The sequence below is a fragment of the Panthera onca genome, chromosome A2, assembly GCF_046562875.1.
Source record: "Panthera onca isolate mPanOnc1 chromosome A2, mPanOnc1 haplotype 2, whole genome shotgun sequence".
NCBI classification, from domain to species: Eukaryota; Metazoa; Chordata; class Mammalia; order Carnivora; family Felidae; genus Panthera; species Panthera onca.
This window is the reverse complement of record NC_138340.1, coordinates 150733903-150755175: the sequence shown is the minus strand read 5'-3', so window position 1 is coordinate 150755175 and position 21273 is coordinate 150733903. Positions and strand designations below refer to the sequence as shown.

Below are 21273 nucleotides of genomic sequence, written 5' to 3'. Positions count from 1 at the left end.
CTGCTGATATTTCAAAATTCAGATTATCTTCTCAACCTTCAAGCATGTCTATGTTAAAACTAAGACTGTACCCACTGTAACTGACTCACAAACTCAAAAGAGCTACTGAAAAATTACATTAGAAAACCATGGGGCACCTGGGTGGCTCAGTCAGTTGAGCGTCTGACTTCGGCTCAGGTCATGATCTCGCAATTTGTAAGTTCAGGCCCCACATCGGGCTCTGTGCTGCCAGCTCAGAGCCTGGAGCCTGGCCTGCTTTAGATTCTGTGTCTCCCTCTCTCTCTGCCCCTCCCCTGCTCATGCTCTGTCTCTGTCTTTCAAAAATGAATAAACACACACAAAAAAATTTTTTTAATAATAAAAAAAAGAAAGAAAGAAAGAAAACCATGTACTCCTATTGACAATAGCCAAAGTATGGAAAGAGCCCAAATGTCCACTGACTCATGAATGGATAAAGAAGATGTAGTGTGTATATATGTATGTGTGCATATATACACACACACACACATACGCACGTTGTATATGCATGTGTGTGTGTGTGTGTGTGTATATTTTTAAAACACACACACACACAAACAGAATTATTACTTGGTGATCAAAAAGAATGAAATCTTGCCATTTGCAACAATGTGAATGGAACTAGAGTGTATTATGCTAAGCGAAGTAAGTCACTGAAAGACAAAATACCATGATTTCACTCATATGTGTAGTTTAAAAAACAAAACAGATAATCATAGGGGAAGAGAAGTGAAAATAAGATAAAAAATGAGAGGGAGACAAGCCATAAGAGACTCTTAAAATACAGAGAACAAATGGAGGGTCGCTGGAGGGGGCATTGGGTCAGGAGATGGGCTAAATGGGTGATAGGGATTAAGGAGGGCACTTGTTGGGATGAGCAATGGGCATTCAAAGTACTAAACTCTATCCCAGAAATCATTATTACACTATATGCTAACCTGGATTTAAATGATATACCAACCTTGTATTCCTGTAAGAAACAACACTTGTGAGAAAGAAGAAAAGAAGAAAAAGAAAAAGGAAACCATGTGCTCTTCTCAGTAACATGAGTGATAAATAATTTCTTCAGAGATACATGATGTAATTCTGATATAATCAGGGAATTATTATCAAAATATTAACAAACTGATGCTTTAATCTCAATGAAATGAACTAGATCATTCAGAAAAAGTCTTCACAACTAATAAGACCAAAACCTGAACATGACCACCTAAGTAACTCTTCTAATTTGGTACCCAAGTAGCAAAACTTAAAAACTAAACCTTAACCTAAAGACAAACTGGTCTACTTGTAACTTTTTTTAGCTTTTTATTTGAAAAACTTCAAACAGGTATCTATCAATATATAGACCAATATAATGAAAACCACACACCCCATCATCTAGCTTCGATATTATCTATCCATTTACAGTTAAACTTATCTCCTCTAGATCTCCATGCATTTCCAAATTAGATGAAAGCAAATGCCAGACTATTCAATATTTCACTCATAAGTATTTCAGTATACAACTCAAAAAGATTCTTTAAAAACAAAAGAAAAATAAGTGATACATACAAATACCATTATATCTCAATATCATTAAATCTTCAAAAAATTCCTCAGTATCAAATATCCACAAAGTAATCAAATTTACAACCGCCCCATGAATGTTATAAAAGATTTTAGTTTGGATTTTTGCTTTTCGTCTTTTGTGCAATCTGTTTGCTTGAATCAGAATCCAATTAAGATCTACAGATTGCGTTTGAGTGATACCTCTGTAGTGGGCTCCTCCTGTATCTTTTCAATTTTTCCCTTGCCCTTATCTGCAGTAGAAACTAGACTTTTATCCTGTAGTTTCCACAATGGTTTGATATCCATCCCAGTGGTACAGTTAACATATTCCTCTGTCCTCTGTTTATATTAAAAGTTGGCAGTTTGATCTACAGAGACTTTACTTATGTTCAATTTTTTGGTAAAATATGTCATAGGTACCGTTATGTCCTCAAGAAATAGATTGCTATTTACTTCTTTTAAATGTACATATAAATTGCTAGGTAACCTTGTGGTAACCCGGCTTTGGATAAGAACTGCTACATAGTTTATTCTCCTTGAGCATCATACAAATCAAATACATAGTGCACTACTCAAAGTACATTTTCTTTTTCCTTTTCTTTAAGAAAGAGAGAGTGCGAGCAGGGGAGGGACAGAGAGAGAGAAGAGAATCTTAAGCAGGTTCTGTGCTGTCGGCACATACCCTGACGTTGGGGCTCGAACTCACAAAACTGTGAGATCATGACCTGAGCCAAAATCGAGTCAGACACTCAACTGACTGAGCAACCCAGGTATCCCTCAAAGTACCACCAATTTTCATTGCCTTGGAAGGGGTCAGGAACAGATAGAAGCCAAGAGCCTCAACCAGAGGAAAATAATGAGCTTTTATGTTTTATTTTGCATTTTGAAATAAAGCCCACCCATACCATACAAACTCCTTGAGAACAAAATAGTTGTTTTTATTTTGACTAATAATACTTAAGATTATAAATTAAATATTAATAATAATTATTAATTACAAACCTTCACTTGAATTCAGAAATACTGGAATTAAAACTGCATGATGATCAATTCAAGAACTATTTCTTGAAGACTATTTAGGTAATAAAGCAGCATTAATATCTGAATTCTAGCACTTTTAAAAAAAAAAATTTTTTTTTAATGTTTATTTATTTTTTAGAGAGACAGAGACAGGATGCGAGTGGGTTAGGGGCAGAGAGAGAGAAAGACACAGAATCTGAAGCAGGCTCCAGGCTCCGAGCTGTCAGTACAGAGCCCGACGCGGGGCTCAAACCCACGAGCCGTGAGATCATGACCCGAGCCGAAGTCGGATGCTTAACCGACTGACCCACCCAGGCACCCCTGAATTCTAGCACTTTTTAAAATTCAAATTTCAGAAACTTTTTTAGTTTAAAAATGTTTAATTATAGTACCCCTAATTATCAAACTTATAAAAAAATATGAACATGTAAAACTAAAGAGAAGAAGTAGCCAAAGATTTGGGACTCGAAACTAGGTATGGAATCCTAAGCCTATTCTCATCAATAGCAAACTGTAACACATTCTTCTGTACCCTTCCAGATGAGGGCAAGAGTACAGTAAATCACAATATATGAAGTTAAGTACCACATACCCACTTAAAAGTTTAAAGGATAATTTTATGCCAGACAAGTATTAAAATAAGACTTGCAAATGACTAAGAGGTATAGTTCAGAAATAGAAGTTATGCACGAATATGAATGTCTAATTAGCCATGAATTAGCTTTAATATAAAAAATACTTGCCCAGCGCGCCTGGGTGGCTCAGTCGGTTAAGCACCTGACTTTGGCTCGGGTCACGATCTCGCAGTCGGTGAGTTCGGGCCCCACGTCAGGCTCTGTGCTGACAGCTCACAGCCTGGAGCCTCCTTCAGATTCTGTGTCTCCTTCTCTTTCTGACCCCACCCCTCCATGCTCTGTCTCTGTCTCTATCTCTCTCTCTCAAAAATGAATAAACATTAAAAAAATTTTTGAAAAAAAATACTTGGCCAAAGAAAGACCCCCTAATACAAAAAAAAAAAAAAAAATGCCTTCTGCAGTCTCCTTGTGAACAGTAGGACACTAGTGAACAAAACGTTCTAGATTCACCTAATTGATAAGATACTAGAATCTGTTGACACTCCACAACTAGAAAACACTGATATGGATAATCAACCTTAATAAAATCTTTCCAGATCTACCATAAAAACAAGTGACAGTTCTTTGGGCTTCAAATTACAACAAAAACATAGTTCTCGTCCTGTGAAACCACTATAGTATGAGAATTACATGAATGTCAACAGCAGAACAGGATATGCTATAGTCGGTCATAGACTATTAAAGTCAGACTTCCACATCCATTCTTAACTGATCCAAATATCTCCTTTCTAATGTATTTTCTTTTAAAATAATACTAGTTTTTAATTTGTGAAAAATTATTTTGTGAAACCAAGGAAGAAAACGTAAAAAAAAGAAATTATAAATTTTAATTTAAAAAATTATTGTGATACTGCCATTTCAAAATTTTACTTTTTTTTTTTTAATGTTTTATTTTTTATTTTTGAGAGAGAGACAAAGTATGAGTGGGGAGGGACAGAGAGGGAGACAGAATCCGAAGCAGGCTGCAGGCTCTGAACTGTCAGCACAGAGCCCGACGCGGGGCTTGAACTCACAAACTGTGAGATCGTGACCTGAGCCAAAGTCGGACGCTCAACTGACGGAGCCACCCAGGTGCCCCTCAAACTTTTACACTCTTAAGGGAAAAAAGAAACTAAGAGCATTGTCACTGGTTCCAAGAAAGGGAAACCATATTTCATAAAATTTCTTTTGGGAGACCAGGACAAAAAAAGTCTGTATTTTACCACATTCCAAAGCTTCATTTAATACAACTCCAGATATCTTCCTATGCTCATGCTTATATGTCAAAGATAACATACCACTCAAGTTGACACGTTCTTTCTCATAAGAGAGTTACCTACAATCAATTTACCTGTCACATCAGGTAGCTGAGATATTCCTCTCAGTGCCAATGCCCAGGCAAGTCGAACCGTGGCTTGCAGCCCAGGCAGTTTCCAAAGCTGTGAGTCTTGAAGGCGGGAGTGAATTGTTGCAATGTATTGTCTTTCTGTCAATAGTGGAAGCTGATGAATCATATCTGAAAACACAAAAATAGACCACTATACCAACAAGTACGGAAATCCTCACTTTTGATACATAGGAATGATGGCTAAAGGTCAGGAAATCGGAGTTCAATGAATTATCAAAGAATTATGACTAACCAAAAAATAGTGTTTGTGTTCGACAAACCAAAAAATACACTGTAAAAATTCTATACAAACTAATACTGAAAGAGGCAATTGACAATAATTCTAAATTTTAACTCTTTTTTTCACTGGTTTTTTATAAGTATACTATAAAAATTTCTTAAAACAGTTAAAAAGCCACTCAGTTTTTCTGCATATAAATTCTAAAATCAATGCAATTTAAAGATCAAAAAAGACAGAATTTGGGGTGCCTGGCTGGCTCGATCAGTAATGCAGGCAACTCTTGATCTCGGGGTTATGAATTCGAGGCCCCTGATGGATGTAGAGATAACTTAAAAATAAAATCTTTTAAAAAAAAAAAAAAAGAATTTTACTACATAAATAAATGCCTACATTAAAATATCAAGCAAAAACAGACCAAAACAAGAATTCAAATTGCAAACAAGCATCGACTGTGATTATAACAAATGAAATTGCTAAATAATAATTAAGTGATTTTCTATTTACAGTTCATACTCTGGTATTTCAAACAAGCATAGGATTCTGAATAAATGTAAAATGGGAGGTTGTGAAATTGAGCCTTGAGTCAGGCTGCACGGGGGTGTGGAACCTGCTTAAGATTCTCTCTCTCCCTCTTTCTCTGCCCCTCCTCTGCTCTCTCTCCAAGAAGTCTGGGTGGTTCAGTTGGTTGAGCGTCCGACTTTGGCCCAGGTCATGATCTCACGTTCGTGAGTTCGAGCCCCACATCGGACTGGCTGCTGTCAGCACGGAGCCCGCTTTGGATCCTCTGTTCCCCTCTCTCTCTGCTCTTCCCCCACTTGTAAACTCTCTCTCAAAAACAATAAAAATTTTTTAAAAATCTAAAATGGGAAACACCACTGACACCTAAGACTTTATTTTACTTATTTTCTTGTCCTTCCTTTTGATGTCAGTGGTTCCCAATCTTTTTTTTTTTTTTAAATTTTTTTTTTTTTCAACGTTTTTTATTTATTTTTGGGACAGAGAGAGACAGAGCATGAACGGGGGAGGGGCAGAGAGAGAGGGAGACACAGAATCGGAAACAGGCTCCAGGCTCCGAGCCATCAGCCCAGAGCCTGACGCGGGGCTCGAACTCACGGACCGCGAGATCGTGACCTGGCTGAAGTCGGACGCTTAACCGACTGCGCCACCCAGGCGCCCCACCCAATCTTTAATATTTTTTTTTTTTAACGTTTATTTATTTTTCAGAGAGAGAGACAGAGTGCAAGCAGGGGAGGTGCAGAGAGAGAGGGAGACACAGAATCTGAACCAAGGCTCCAGGCTCTGAGCTTTCAGCACAGAGCCCAACGTGGGGCTCGAACTCACGGACACCAAGATCATGACCTGAGCTGCAGACGGATGCTCAACCGACTGAGCCACCCAGGCGTACCATATTTCTTTTATTTCTTAATGTTTATTTTTGAGAGAGTGCACGCACAGTGGGAGAGAGGCGGACAGAGGGTCTGAAGCGGGTTCTGTGCTGATAGCAGCTTCAGCGCAGCGAGCTTGATGTGGGGCTCAGACTCTTGGACTGCAAGATCATGACCTGAGCTGAAGTCAGATGCTCAACCTACTGAGCCACCCAGGTGCCCTAGTGGTTCCCAATCTTTAACCAAGAACACATTCTTTAATTTCCTGTAGTTTGAAAGTTTCTGTCTACTATTATACATGCGCTAATAATTCACTTCTCCCATTTATTAACCAAACATATACAGAACGACCAACAAGAAATCACAATTAAAATGAGTCAATCATCAGCATCCTAAATTCATAAAATTACAACCTAATACAAAAACCTTACATCCTAGCCTATGAAACTTTCCAGGCATTTCATTTCGCTGCTGCAAGTACCACTTACAAGGTTCCATGAACACAGCTTGCCCCCACTTAATTCTGTGCTTCATTTCATTCAATACAGGAAATCTGACCAATGCCTTAAGTGGCAGCATTCCTATACGAGCACAGGCACCACTCTTTTTGTGGCGCTCAAAGCACCGTGTGACAATCCGATTGGAGGAAAGGAGTACTTATGCCTTCCATAAGCCTTCCCTAATGTCTAAGGATGGCCACCAAAGATGAGTGGAAAAGGTCTATTCTCCCTACATACCTACCTATTGAAAGATGCCAACAATACGGTCAAAAGTAGACAGGGGATAACTGTTAGAATAACTATAAACACCTGTGACGCTAAGGGCAATAATCTTCCTCTGCAGGAATCATTTTTGAGATCCTCTTTTCTAAGCAGTAATTATGAATAAGGTCACCAAGTAAAAATTTTATATACTTCAGAGACAACATAAATCAAAGATGATATATTACTAAAAATGATAGTTACCCTCCCCTAGAATGTTTTCATGAAAGGTCTGAAATGTGAATAAAATGTAAAGAAACAAGCAATTACGTAAATTACGCATGGAGAACTCATGAACATATATTGCATAATCTTTATCACTTTCCTATTCCAAAACTGAAAAGGACAATAAAGACATCTAACAGAGCGCAGAATTTTTTAAATGTCATCTTTTATGTAAATACTCAAATATGGATGAACTGCACACACGGGAATAAATACAGGAATAAAATGTACAATTTCTTACGTTAGTTAAAATACTGCCCTTCTTAAATGTTATCTCCATAATTTAATCTCATTTTTAAAAAAGTAAATGTATTAATAGGTATAAAATCCAATACCATCTCGTTCCTCTGTGCTTTGTTCTATAAAACTGATATCAAAGCAGTACAGAAGCGCCATAAGAAGAGCCAGATTCACTGCATCCAATGAACCATTAGCCTCAACTGTCACTTTTTCCAAATGTCCAATAAGAAGCAGAGTGTCATCTTTGCCTAAAGGTGACTGACAAGCCCAGGCAAAAAGGCTTTCTGCCAGAGACTGCCTGCACTCCTTGATAAGATCAGAAACCTAGAAAGAAAAATGTATGATTGTTAGTACACATAAATCACAGTGAAACCCGGTCGTCTTCCAAAAGTGTAAACTACCTTTTCCAAAGCTAAGCAACTAAATAAATCTATCTGAATCCACAAGTGACCCTAACCTGTCACCTCTGGAATTCTAAACAAACCCTACTGTTAATTCCTCATTTTACGTTCCAAGCTCTGTTATGGGATGACCAATTTCTTGAAGAGTTCATTCCAGGAAAAGAGCTACAACAGCATATAAGTGACTAGAAAGAAGTGAAAACAGCTACAAGCCAATTTTGGACACAGATGCCTACACATTTTAACGTACGTTAGCAATTTTCTATGCCCACGTTCTAATTGTTCTAATCGTCATGACTTTTCTGCCCAAGACCTGACATAGACAACCCATGAACAGATCTCAGTGAACCCTTGCCTCTTTTCGATGTTTTTCACTGCCCAAACCTCTCTCCCGCTGTAGCTTCTCAAACTCATTGTTCACATCAATCTGTGACACCAGAGTAAGCACTTTATAAGTCAATCCTTGCTCCATCAGTTCATCTGTAAAGCGTGTTGTCATGGAAACCAGCTCTGGACTGTAACGAAAAGAAATCAATAGAGAAAGTTACAATGAACGGTAATGCATACACTTCTTCACCTTACAGATATAGCAAATGCTGTTGACAATAATGTTACATTACTGGACAAAACAGGATGAATTATAACCCAGCTCTTTTAGTTCTTTCTAGATAACTAGGCATCAATAAACTTCTAAGCATACTTCTTTTTTGTTAACAAAATAAAGCAGCTTTAATCTGTTATTCTTTACAGAATAAGGAAGTATTTATTGCTCGGCTATGTTACATATCTTACTTAAATTATACATACTGGAAGGAGAAATTTACGTTATTTCTAATAATAAATTAATAAATCTTCAGATAATTTTTAATAAAGCCTTGAAATCCTAAGAAGCAAACAGACCTGAGTTCAAGGGTCCACGTCTTTCCTCGTCTAGACTGTATCAAGGCTTTCAGGGAATTTGCAATGCACCGCTTTCCATCCCAGTATAAAAGAACAGCTACTAGTCCTCTGGTGAGACCAGGAAAATGGGGCTGTTGGTGCTCTCCTAGAAAAGGGAGTTGAGAAACAATTTAGTAAATACACACATGTGTGTTTAGGATGAGACCAAAATGACTATACCAATGTTCAGTTCAAAGAAATCACAGGACCTCGGGGCTCAAGGGGCCCTAAGGGTCCTCTACTTCAAACACCCGTCTACTGTTTTCCTTCTTCCCTAACATCTACAAGAGGCCATCCAACTTGTGCCAGGACACTGGCAGTAACGGAATTCACCATTTCCCAAACGCTCAATCTCACCTTTATCTCTGATTTCTATGTGCTGGGGAACAATCTTTTGGTCTCACTACTGTCCACTGAATCCAATGTTGTTTAATGCCCATTTTACCCTCTTTCACATGAAATCTTTCCAATATTTGGACGTTTCTTCCCCTCAAGTTTTCTCTGAAAATTAACTTTTCCTGTTTCCAGTTCCCTCACCGTTTTAACTGCTCTCTTTTGAGTAATTTCCACTTTGTCTTTTTTAGTTTCAGTTTCATTTCCTAAGATTGTCTTTTCCCCGTAGCACAATCAGTCCACTCTCTCTCGTCCCCAAATTCATTTCACTGCTTCACACTTCTGTGCAGGCCATTTCTTGTGCCCGGATGCCCTTCGTCCTCCTGAATGCACACCTATTCTACTCAACATGTGCCTACTCATATTTCAACACCTACCTTAGGCCGCATGATCTTTATGAAGACTTCTCTGTACACCCTGAGGTCAATTCAATTTAATCTCTTTGCCTCTGGACCATCACTAAATCTTGCATAAACCGGCATTAATGCACCTAATTGTGTCATAATTATTTGTCCCCATGTCTTTCCCAGTTACTAGACTATGAGCTCATTCACACTAGTTGTTTTATTCATGCTTCTCTTCCTGAAGCCTTAACACAGTGCCTGGCCCATGGTAAAAATAAAATAAATGTTAAATCAAAGTTCTGAGTTAAACTAAAAGTCAAGCATATCCAGTTAACATTTCCATCACAGAATGGAAAAACTACCTTCCTCATTCTCAATACCGTACTACTTTTAATGCAGCCTTAGGTCAAAAAGGATTTTGGAAGCCACATGACATCTTTAAACATATGAAACTTTTTCAATTAAAATGCCCATGAGAATGCAAGCTGGTGCAGCCACTCTGGAAAACAGTATGGAGGTTCCTCAAAAAACTAAAAATAGAACTACCCTACGACCCAGCAATTGCACTACTAGGCATTTATCCACGGGATACAGGTGTGCTGTTTCGAAGGGACACATGCACCCCCATGTTTATAGCAGCACTGTCAACAATAGCCAAAGTATGGAAAGAGCCCAAATGTCCATCGATGGATGAATGGATAAAGAAGATGTGGTATATAGATATATGTATATATACAATGGAGTATTACTCGGCAATCAAAAAGAATGAAATCTTGCCATTTGCAACTACGTGCATGGAACTGGGGGGTATTATGCTAAGTGAAATTAGTCAGAGAAAGACAAACATCATATGACTTCACTCATATAAGGACTTTAAGAGACAAAACAGATGAACACAAGGGAAGGGAAACAAAAATAATATAAAAACAGGGAGGGGGACAAAACAGAAGAGACTCATAAATATGGAGAACAAACTGAGGATTACAGGAGGGGTTGTGGGAGAAGGGATGGGCTAAATGGATAAGGGGCACTAAGGAATCTACTCCTGAAATCACTGTTGCACTATATGCTAACTGATTTGGATGTAAATTTTGAAAAATAAAAAAATTTTAAAAATGCCCACGAGGCTTCTTCACAAGGCTCCTCTGCTATAATGAAAATGAATTGCTTACTTTATGGAAATTTCAACTTTTTCTCTATATAGCAGCCAGAGAAATAATTTCAAATTTTTTCTGGATTATGTAACTCTTCTGCTTAAAGCCCCTGTCAGCAACTTTCCATCGCAATCAATTAGAATAAAATCCAAATAATTTTCCTTGCCTGCAAGACTGAATGTGATCTAATTCCTGCTCTCTCCTTACCCTCCCTCACCCTCCCCGTCTTTGTGAGGCTCCTGCATCCTTCTATCCATGGTCTTTTTATTCTACAGTGTGCCTTTGGCCTCACCTCAAGCACTTGCTGCTTGGTCTGTCTGGGTCACCAACAACTCTAGTACCCTATCATCATGGAGGTCTCAGGTCATATGTCCCAGAGAAGCCTTCTCTAAATACCCTATTTAGAGTTGCCCTCTAGCAGTTCCCCATCTCTCTATAGCCCATTGCCTTGTTTTATTTTCTTCCTAGTAGTATTATTAAAATTCTTATTTTTAACCCATTCACTTATCTGAACCCCCCCCACCTCAAAAAGAAACTCCAAAAAAGCAGTGACCTTTCTTTCTTACTCATTCTATGACAATAAATTCTTTGTGCTATAAAATTTGTGAGATGAGCCAATGATTCTTTGCTAGTAAATTACCATGTAAAAGCCTATCTTACAACAGTTAAATTACCTTTCACAACTTCAGTCACTAAAGCCTTCCCATTAGTCAAAGATAAACAAAAGGAGATGTTTTGAATATGGCTTTTCGAATAAACTGCATCCTTAGAAACTACTCTGGAACCTAAATGATACAACACTATAAATCCTGAGCAAATGACTTTATAGTTCTGTCCTCCCTTACCATAGGGTCAATTAAATGTCAACCTACCGGCGAGGAGAAGCTCAACAGCTGCCAATTCTCCAATATCAAAAAGGTCACTAAGGATAAAGGCTTCTTTAATGAGCTGTTCAGGAAGAAGTCGGGTCCCCTGTTGACCCTGGATGGCGACTCCCTCTGTACTGGCTTTCTGAACCTTTTCGTGTTGCTGGACATTTTTTGGCTACAATGGCAAAAATAAATAAAATCAGGTGATGAAATAGTATCCTGGAGACAAGGTCTTAATTATTACCTAGAGAAGTTAATTCATGATAAGGTAGATTGGTCATGTGACAAAAGAAGTACTGTTTATCAGACGATCTACAATTAGACCTGTATGAGGTAACACTTCCTATTTGTTCCAGCACTTTACGCTATTACTACCTTCTCAATAATTGCCCCTGCTAACCTCTGAAATACAAAATTTTGAGAAAGCACAAACAGTATACTATTTTTCAAGTCTGTAAGAAACTTTTCCAGTTATACATTTAATAAATAAAAACATAAGGTCTTCAAGAGGGAAATAACAAATATATACAGGAATTGTTGAATCAATCAGTAGGGCTAGTGATAGTTTATTAGTATATTATGTAAAATGTAGTCTTATTCCCAAAAAAATTCTTACTTGGTTCAGATAGTTAACAAATAACATATAGTATAGAATTATTTGATGGATCACAGTCTTAGAAATTTATATCTGGAAGAAGGCCACATAGGACATTTAAATCCAACTCCTCTATTAACAGATGGAAAAGCTGATGCCCAGGTAAGTCAGGTGACCTCCCTGTCCTACAACTCTAGTGGTAGAGCCAAGACTGGAACTCAGCTCAACTGGCTCTCAGGGTAGAGCTCTTTCTACTAAAGAGAGAAAAAAAAAAAAATGCTAAAAAGCAAAAGGTCATTTCTGGTAAGACAAACGGTTCTTGTTAGTCTACAAAAGAAAATTATCAAACAGCAAGGAAAGGAATTTCCAAATAAGAATTCCCTACACTGAAGTATTCTCTCCCTGGTTGAAAGGGATTTCAAGATGCAGTGAGTAAACACACAGGAATTCATTAGTTCAGCTAACACAACTTACATAACATTATGAAGAATTAAAATGTTGAAAGTGTACCTGGAAATAAACAAAATAATCAATCTTACTGAGCTTAGATATATTAACTATACGTCAGAAATTCCAAGGACACTCACAATTCTGGAATATACTACACTTTATAAATTGCATTCAAATATTACTAAGATATCTCCTGGCTAGAGATAAATACATATTAACTTCTATGGAGAACAAAAAGAAGATAATAACTGCTCCTAGGAAAAATTACAGTTTTAGAGAAAACTTGAATCAGTGGACTAGGACAAGTACAAAAGCATATCCAAGAAGCAAAAAAGAAAATTTCTTACTGGGTTTCTGAACAGTGAGATGAAGTCAGGTTTGTGTTTCTTCAAGATCATGTCAAGAAGGTGGACAGCTTCAGGTTGTCTTCTCCAAAGAGCATTTCCCACTGTTTGCCAAATGTCTTTGTACGGACCCCACAGACTAGCAGCTTCAAGAAAAAATCGATAAAACCAGCATCAAATACGACACACATGTGGAAAATAACATAAGGTTGCTGTCTACATATTTCAGTCACACTCATCACGGCTACTTTTAAATATGCAGAGTTAGACATATAAACCAAACATTAATATACAAGCACATGTATCAGATTTCTCAAAAACAATATAAGCATAATTTTGTCTAGCTTAATGTAACATAAAGTAAATCCCAACTTGAAAGTGGAATATCTGCTATGGTTTTCCCACTTTATTAGCTGTATGACACGGAGCAAGGAAATAACCTCACTAGATGATATCTACATCATAGGGGCAAAGGGATTAAATGAGATAAACTAGGTAAAACACACATTACAGTGACTGGCATATCATAGGCATTCAATAAATACAAATCCCTATCATCCAAATAAAAGCAGGAGTAGGGACTAAAGATCAGATTTTGTAAAACTTAGCAGCTCAAAAAAAAAAAAAAAAAAAAAAAAAAGGCAGTTTATTTTGGCTAGGACACTAGCTATTAAAAAACAACACAGAGGGGCGCCTGAGTGGCTCAGTCAGTTAAGTGTCCGACTTCAACTCAGGTCATGATCTCACAGTTTGTGAGTTCGAGCCCCGCGTCAGGCTCTGTGCTGACAGCTCAGAGCCTGGGGCCTGCTTTAGATTATGTGTCTCACTCTCTCTCTGACCCTCCTCTGCTCACACTCTGTCTGTCTCTCTTTCTCTCTGAAAAATAAAATAAACATTAAAAAAAGTTTTTTTTAATTTTTTTTAAAAAATTTAAAATGTTTTTTTAAAAACATAAATATGGAACACTTTTGTAAATTTATATAAGTAATACTGAGTTTTTGCCATGTGCTACTGAGCGTGGTTCTGAGCTCTTTCCGTGGATTATTTTATTTCAGAACACTATGAGGTCAGCACTCTGTCTTCTTCCATTTTATAGATGTGGAAATTGAGGCAGAGGGGGCAAGAAACTCACCCAGGGACACACTGGATACATGGATTATGAACCCTGGCAGTTTGTCATCAGAATGTGCCTTAACTACTAAACTATATTACTTCCATACCTAACACGTGGAAAATGAAAATGTCTGAAATAAATATAGGTATTTCTGACACATCTGGTAAGTGAAATTAAGATCATATCTAGACATACCTAGGCAAATTCATCTAAACTCAGCCAAATTCACTTATCTAAAAATGTCTTATCTAAAAATGTTTCAGCCCATAAATAAACAATAAAATATTATAGGGGACAGGAGAAACAATCTGATCTTTAAAAACTCAAAATCAGGGGCGCCTGGGTGGCTCAGTTGGTTGAGCATCCGACTTCGGCTCAGGTCATGATCTCGCAGTTCGTGAGTTTGAGCCTCGCGTCAGGCTCTGTGCTGACAGCTCAGAGCCTGGAGCCTGTTTCAGATTCTGTGTCTCCCTCTCTCTCTGCCCCTTCCCCACTCATGCTCTGTCTCTCTCTGTCTCTCAAAAATGAATAAAGTTAACAAAACATTTTTTTAAAAAAACCTCAAAATCAAATTCTGGAGACAGAGCATACATAAGTGAAAAATCTCAATAACAATAGTACAAAAAAGGGAATATCATTGCTGACACAAAAAAATAAGAATTTCAAAAGATCAAAATGATGGTCAAGAATTTCTAAGGGATGGCTGCACTTGTGCAGCAATTTGGGGAAAATCTGGGTAACAAAGCACAGCCAAGAGAAAGCAGGAGCTAAGGCTCAAAGGCAGGTGCAAAAGTGTAAAAGAGAATTCAAAGAGCCATAGTGGAATTAAAGAGTAACGGCTTTCAAACTTTTGTGACTAGAACCCACGGTAAGAAATATTCCATATCTCAACCCAGTAACTACATAAAACTGAAAAGTTGTATATAAAATACTAATATTCATTCAATCCGTGCACTCTGATATTTTGTATCATGTTATTTTATTCATGAAATAAATTTATGAAATTCATGAAATATATTTTAGACCCACTGTTTGAATAACACTCCCTGAAGACCCAAGTTTCTGTTTGTAAACAATCAGATATGGTGCCCATATGTGTTTATAAAGACTCTGAAAAGGAAACTAGTCAAAACCAATCAGTCACTCCAGAAACGTGGAACTAATCTATAGCCTGAACTGTAAACATGTTTAACTTCTCTCTGAGAAAGCACAAATCCAAACAAACCTACCAGGGAAGTAAGATGGCATGATAATGCAACCTAATTAAATGTGTTAAATGTTCACTGTAGGATAAGCAATATTGTCATCAAAAGACAATGCATTGGGAAAATTCTTTTAAGGGGGAAAATGTGCATGGTGAAGAATAGACTAAAATGGTCAAACCACATCATTCATTCACTCAACAAGTATTTACTGAGGACTTCCTATGTGCCAGGGACTACAGACCAAGCAAGATAGACAGTATGCCAGTCCTCATGGAACTCAGAGATTGACACAGAGGAAGACATTAAACACAGAATTCAAAATACAATGATCAATATAATAAAAGATGATGGAGAACTGCTAGGAGAACATATAAAAGGGAGAAGCTAGCCTAACCTAATCTGAAGGGGAGGGCAGGAAGCCATAGGTCTTTGGTGTGGGGATGTGGGAGATGGGAATCAGCAGGTCTAGACCTCACATTAAGAGTAATCAGTCCACTCCCTGCTTTGCTTCTATTCTTGACAATCTTCGGATTAAAAAATATCATTTATTACGTAAATTTCTAGAGTAAAAGCTGTGCTGACCAACCAACATGAGTACCCATGCAGATACACTTCTCATTAAAGATCAATAGATTGAGGGGCGCCTGGGTGGCTCAGTCGGTTAAGCATCCAACTTCGGCTCAGGTCACGATCTCGCGGTCCGTGGGTTCGAGCCCCGCGTCGGGCTCTGGGCTGATGGCTCGGAGCCTGCTTCCGATTCTGTGTCTCCCTCTCTCTCTGCCCCTCCCCCATTCATGCTCTGTCTCTCTGTCTCAAAAATAAATAAATGTTAAAAAAAAAAAATTAAAAAAAAAAGATCAATAGATTGAAATACTAGTTTACATATCTGTCTTTTCTGAGTCTGATTAGAGAAAATCAATGACTAGGATCCAATCAACTCTGGATACACTAACAAATAAGAGCTCAGGCCTGCCAAAACGAGAACCCAACCCCTAAATCCTGTAGACCACAGTGAGGTACTAGTTGGCTGATGACTAGCTGACTCCCCTAGAGATCATTTTCCTAGCTCTCGATACCTGCAAAGGATAGAGTAGGTTTGAGCCCCAGATTCCAGGCCAAGATGGAATTTTTCCTATTAGTAAGTAGAAAAAGTTTCAAGTAGTACATGACAACACAAAACTCATACTACAGGGCACTGGTGTGGTTGCTGGATTAAGTAGAACACCGAGTGTCAAGAACCAAGGATGAGTGGTGGGTAAGCCGCTAATAAGGTGATGCAACCTAAAGTAGGATGAGGGCAGTCAAACCAAAAGAAAAGGCCTGTTAGAAGAGCCAGAACTGGTAACTGATGGGCACGGGGTACAAAAGAAAGGTATCAAGGGGTGCCTGGTTGGCTCAGTCACTTGAGTATGTGACTCTTGATTTCAGGGTAGTAAGTCTGAGTCACCTGTTAGGTATAGAAATATTTAAAAGTAAAGTCTATTAAAAAAAAAAAAAAGGCATCAAAAATGACTCTAGGCCAACTTGAAATCTGCTTTACCACAGGTATTTAAAAATTCTGAAAGGGGTACCTGAGTGGCTCAGTGGGTTAAACATCCAACTCTTGATTTCAGTTCATTTCATGATCTCATGGTTTGTGAGTTTGGGCCCCATGTTGGGTTCCACACTGACAGCACAGAGCCTACTTGGGACTCTCTCTCTCACGCTCTCTGCCACTCCCTCCCTCTCTCTCAAAATAAATTAATTCATCAAAAAAAAATCGGGGCCCCTGGGTGGCTCAGTCAGTTAAGCATCAGGCTTCAGCTCAGGTCACGTTCTCATGGTTGTGGGTTCCGGCCCTGCGTCAGGCTGGCTGCTGACAGCTCAGAACCTGGAGCCTGCTTTGGATTCTGTGTCTCCCTTGCTCTCTGCCCCTCCCCCCCCCCAAAATAAACATTAACAAAATAATAAATAAATAAAAATTCTAACAAAGAGCTGACAAAAGTACATTCTCTTTTCTAAAAGTCAACGCTTAATATACAACAGAACCTCTGAAGAACCAATAAATTTCTTTGTATTAAGCATACTTAGCCATTATAAGCTGACTGAGTTCTAGAGAAAAACTGCCCCCCTTTTAGGAGACAAGGAGGAATCCATTAACTGGTCAAAAATCTACCAAAAACCTCATGTCTACTGGCATCCTTAGTTGGTCATTAACATCAATCCACCACAGAAGGTAAGTGCAACAAAGAGTTTTCACTGGTTTGTCTTTCGTTGGCTAATTTTCATAAATATCTTTCTGTGATTACAAATGAAAAGAGGCTATAAATTCTTCCAAATTACTACTTATGTAGTAAGGAAATCATTTACATCAGCAAATCACATTTATTCACTCATTTATCATGTACCAGGTACTGGTGAGCTTACAGTGTAGACACCAAACACAGTAATCATGTAGCCAGACATAAGGGTAATGTCGAACGCGGCCAAGTGCGATGAAGGAGAGGTACCCAGGGCAAGAGATCACAGAAATTGAGGAACCTGACCTGGTCAAGGAGGTCAGGGAAGGGAAGGATTCCTTGAGTAAGTGATGATTAGGACAAAATCTGAAGATGAAGAATGGAGTTAACTGAAGGGTAGGAGGTAAAGACATGCATTCCAGAAGAGAGGACAGCGTGGGTTCCCATGGTAAAAGGGTACACTGCACTCCCAAAGAAGCGAACAAGCCAAGCGCTAGAGTTCAGAAAACAAGGGTAGGTAAGGGAGGCAACCAGCACAGCAAGCAGAGGTCCCTAGCCCATGTTAAGGATGTTGGTCTACACCCTAAAAGATCAAACAAGATAAAGACTTTAAAGGTCTGCTTAGTGCTTAGTGAAACAGAAAAGCAAGTTAACCTTACTGAGAGCTGTTTAGGAGGACGGGAAGAGACTGGAGTGAGTAGAGGAAGAAGGGGTATGGAAATGGTACCAGTGAATAGTGACAAATATCTTGAAAGGTCTAACTGTGAAAAAGAGTAAGAGGACGGTAACTGGAAGGAGGCATGAGATCAAGATCAAAAGGGGCTAGCCAATGACTGCCAGTGGCCAGAGGGGGTAAAGAAAAAAGATCAAAAGGGAAGGTAAATGGAAAGAGAAGGGTAATAGGGAGAAGGGCATAAAAGGTGGGATTTAACTTAGGTACAGGGAAATGGCTAAAAAGGGTACAGATATATCTAGGTTTCTAGGCTTGGGGATGAACAGAGAGCTCATGCCTATTGGCTTCTATTTTGTTTGTGACTAGGAGGCTGAGGGGTCAGACGGAAGTTACAGATTTCAAGAGGATGGAAAAGGTCCGAACTAGTCACTGCTCTGAACAGGACGGGGGTGACCAGACTGCCACAGAAGGCCTGGTTGCTTACGATAAGCCTGTACGACTACTCAGCTGGGAGGATGCAGGTCACAATACCAGTAAATCATGCAGCTGCAACTCAAGCATAGGTCTTAGACTCTACAACCTCTATTTTTCCCTGTCTACGTCTGTGTGACGTGTGTGTGTGTGTGTGTGTGTGTGTGTGTGAGCGCACGTGCACGCATGTGGGGTAAAAAACACCTAACGCACAATCTGCAATCTGAAACATCTTTAAGTGTACAGCTCAGTACTGTTAAGGGCATTCACACTGTTATACAACAGATGTACAGATCTTTTTTATCTTGCACAACTGAAACTCTACCGGTTTAACAACTCTCCATTTCCCCTTTCCCTCAGGTAACTAACATTCTTTGTTTCTGTGAGATTTGACTACTTTAGATACCAAATACAGATGGAATCATACAGTATTTATTTTTGTGACTGGCTTACTTCACTTAACAGAACGTCCTCAAGGGTTTATCCATGTTGTAGCATGTGACAGGATTTCCTTTTTAAGGGCAAATCATATCCCATTCCAGGTATATACTACATTTTGTTTATCCCACTCGTACATCTATGGCTGTTTATATACACATATATGCATATACATACATATATATAATATATATATATATAATTTATTCTGACTATTGGCTGTGAAAAATGTTTCTTTTCTATGGTGTCAATTACCCACTTCTGTCACAAGTCCTTATTATACAATGTATACTCTTTGCATTAGTGGGTAACTCCTTTTCCTCCTTTCTTCAATGATTTATGTTTACTGATAGTAACTTGGGACATGTACTAAAGAAGGGATATAACCACACATACAACATGCAAGCCCTGCTTTTATGATTACATCTGGGTAGGAGACTGGGACAGCAATATTAAGAACAGAACTTCATTACCAGCATCCATATACATATAAACTTGATGTAATAAAATGAATTAGGTTGCACTTGTAGTTTAAGTACCTAAGACTGGCTTACCATCATTTGTTGTACAACCTTGGGGAAATTAAACACCCTAAGCCTTTATTTCCCAATCTGTATTTAACAGCAGCTACCCCACAGGTGTAGAAAACGGACTAAATGAGACAATGCAAATAGGATACATAGTACAGTGACTGGGACATACCAGGTGCTCAACAAACACAATCCTTCATCATTATAAAATAATTTATGACCGTGTTTCTGAAATGGTTTGATTTGAAAAACTCAAATTTAGACAACTTTACAAGGATATCAGTCCTGTGGAAAGTAGAACGAGCACCCCCACACATACACCAAAAAAAAAGATTGCAAGACAGGAAAAGAAAAAGGGCCCAGTAAATCTCACTCGAGTGAGATTCTCTACTAGCACTTACAACACAGAAAACGCTCTTAATTAAACCGAAGAAGCTAACTGCACCTCATTCTGGGCAGGAAATTCTCCGTTTTCAGAACCTCTCTACCCTGGGCAGGATTTTGGGCATCCTTGCCCCGCCCATTAGGCGCCAGGAATTGTTACAATCAAAATGCACCCAACTCTTTCAAAAGACTCTGGAGGCGGTACCGCCCAAAGTTGAGAATCACCAAAAGAGAACCCACCCCAAATCTTCCGGAGCTCCTTTTACTACCTTCTGGATTCTATCCCGCCCAGAAGATCTGCTCCAAAGGCAGAGGGGTATACGGGGGCGCGCGCCACATGCGCAGAGCTGGGAGTCATCTGCTGAGTCCGTGGCACCCCCGCCCCAGCCACCTTCCAGATTGCAGACTTCATAATCCAAGATCCTCCCTTCCAACAGGACCGCTCAACATCCCTGAGGGGCTGCGCTGCCTTCTGAGGTGCTAGCTTTCAGCCTGCGCTCCTGACTGATATTATCTCGGGTCCTCCGGCCTCACTGCCGGAGACTTGCGTATCTTGGCGAAATCCGGGCCACCGACACAAAATGGAGTGGGGAGTTGAAGGAACAAGGCTCAGCCCCGGGCCGCAAGAGACTGAACGCCGGGTTCCAGTGGACCAAGCCTCCTTGCCTCCACCCTAAAACCCCAACTCGAGGACTAGAGCCGCAGCGCCGACGCGCGCCATTCAAACTGGAGAGGGGTGGGACTCTAGGCCCAGAGCGAGGGAAGAGCAGACACCATCCCAAAGTGGAGGCCTGGACTGCGAGGAACCTCACAGTCCGGATCTCTCCCTGAAGAACCGGACGTTGCCCTGCCCCACCGTTTCCCTTCTGCCCCGGTTGCCCTTACCCGAATTTACCGCCAACAGTGTCGCCATCTTGGAGGCCACTAACGGAGCCCTCCGGCCGCACGGAAGCCCCAGAAAAGGGTGAGGCTGCCCAAAGCTATGCCTGAACAGAGAGGTACCACGCTGTCTCGGAATGTCACGCTCGACACACTCCGGCGGACGAAGACTTAAAAATCTGCCCTAGGTCACATATGTCAATTTTCGCCGCGATATTCTCATTCAAGTTAGGCGAGGGCAACCCGTTCCGAGACGCGAAGTCCTCGATATGACGTTGGTCGTGCAGTGCATTCTGGGACTTGTAGTTTCTTTTTAATGATAAATGAAGTTTAAGCGCATCATAAGGCTAATTATTGAAATTACGGCTCTTTATGATATTAAAAAAGCCGTAAACTCAAGTCGTTATCTCTATGTCAAATGAAATATTC

At 39.4% G+C, this 21273-nt stretch overlaps 1 protein-coding gene across 2 annotated transcripts in view; it reads right to left on the bottom strand.

Moving 5' to 3' along the window:
• NUP205 (nucleoporin 205) overlaps positions 1–20948 on the bottom strand; it is an 85247-nt gene extending 64299 nt beyond the window's left edge. For both annotated transcript variants that reach the window (XR_009610222.3, XM_060633216.3), the window contains exons 1-7: positions 20851–20948; positions 12935–13077; positions 11546–11717; positions 8744–8888; positions 8199–8358; positions 7538–7766; positions 4555–4719 (exon numbers count right to left, since the gene is read on the bottom strand). Coding sequence is in view for 1 of the 2 variants with exons in the window: in XM_060633216.3 (XP_060489199.1) it covers positions 4555–4719; positions 7538–7766; positions 8199–8358; positions 8744–8888; positions 11546–11717; positions 12935–13077; positions 20851–20878 (1042 nt within the window). In the remaining variant the exon portion in view is untranslated. The remainder of the gene's footprint in view (positions 1–4554; positions 4720–7537; positions 7767–8198; positions 8359–8743; positions 8889–11545; positions 11718–12934; positions 13078–20850) is intronic.
• Positions 20949–21273: the final 325 nt, after the last annotated feature.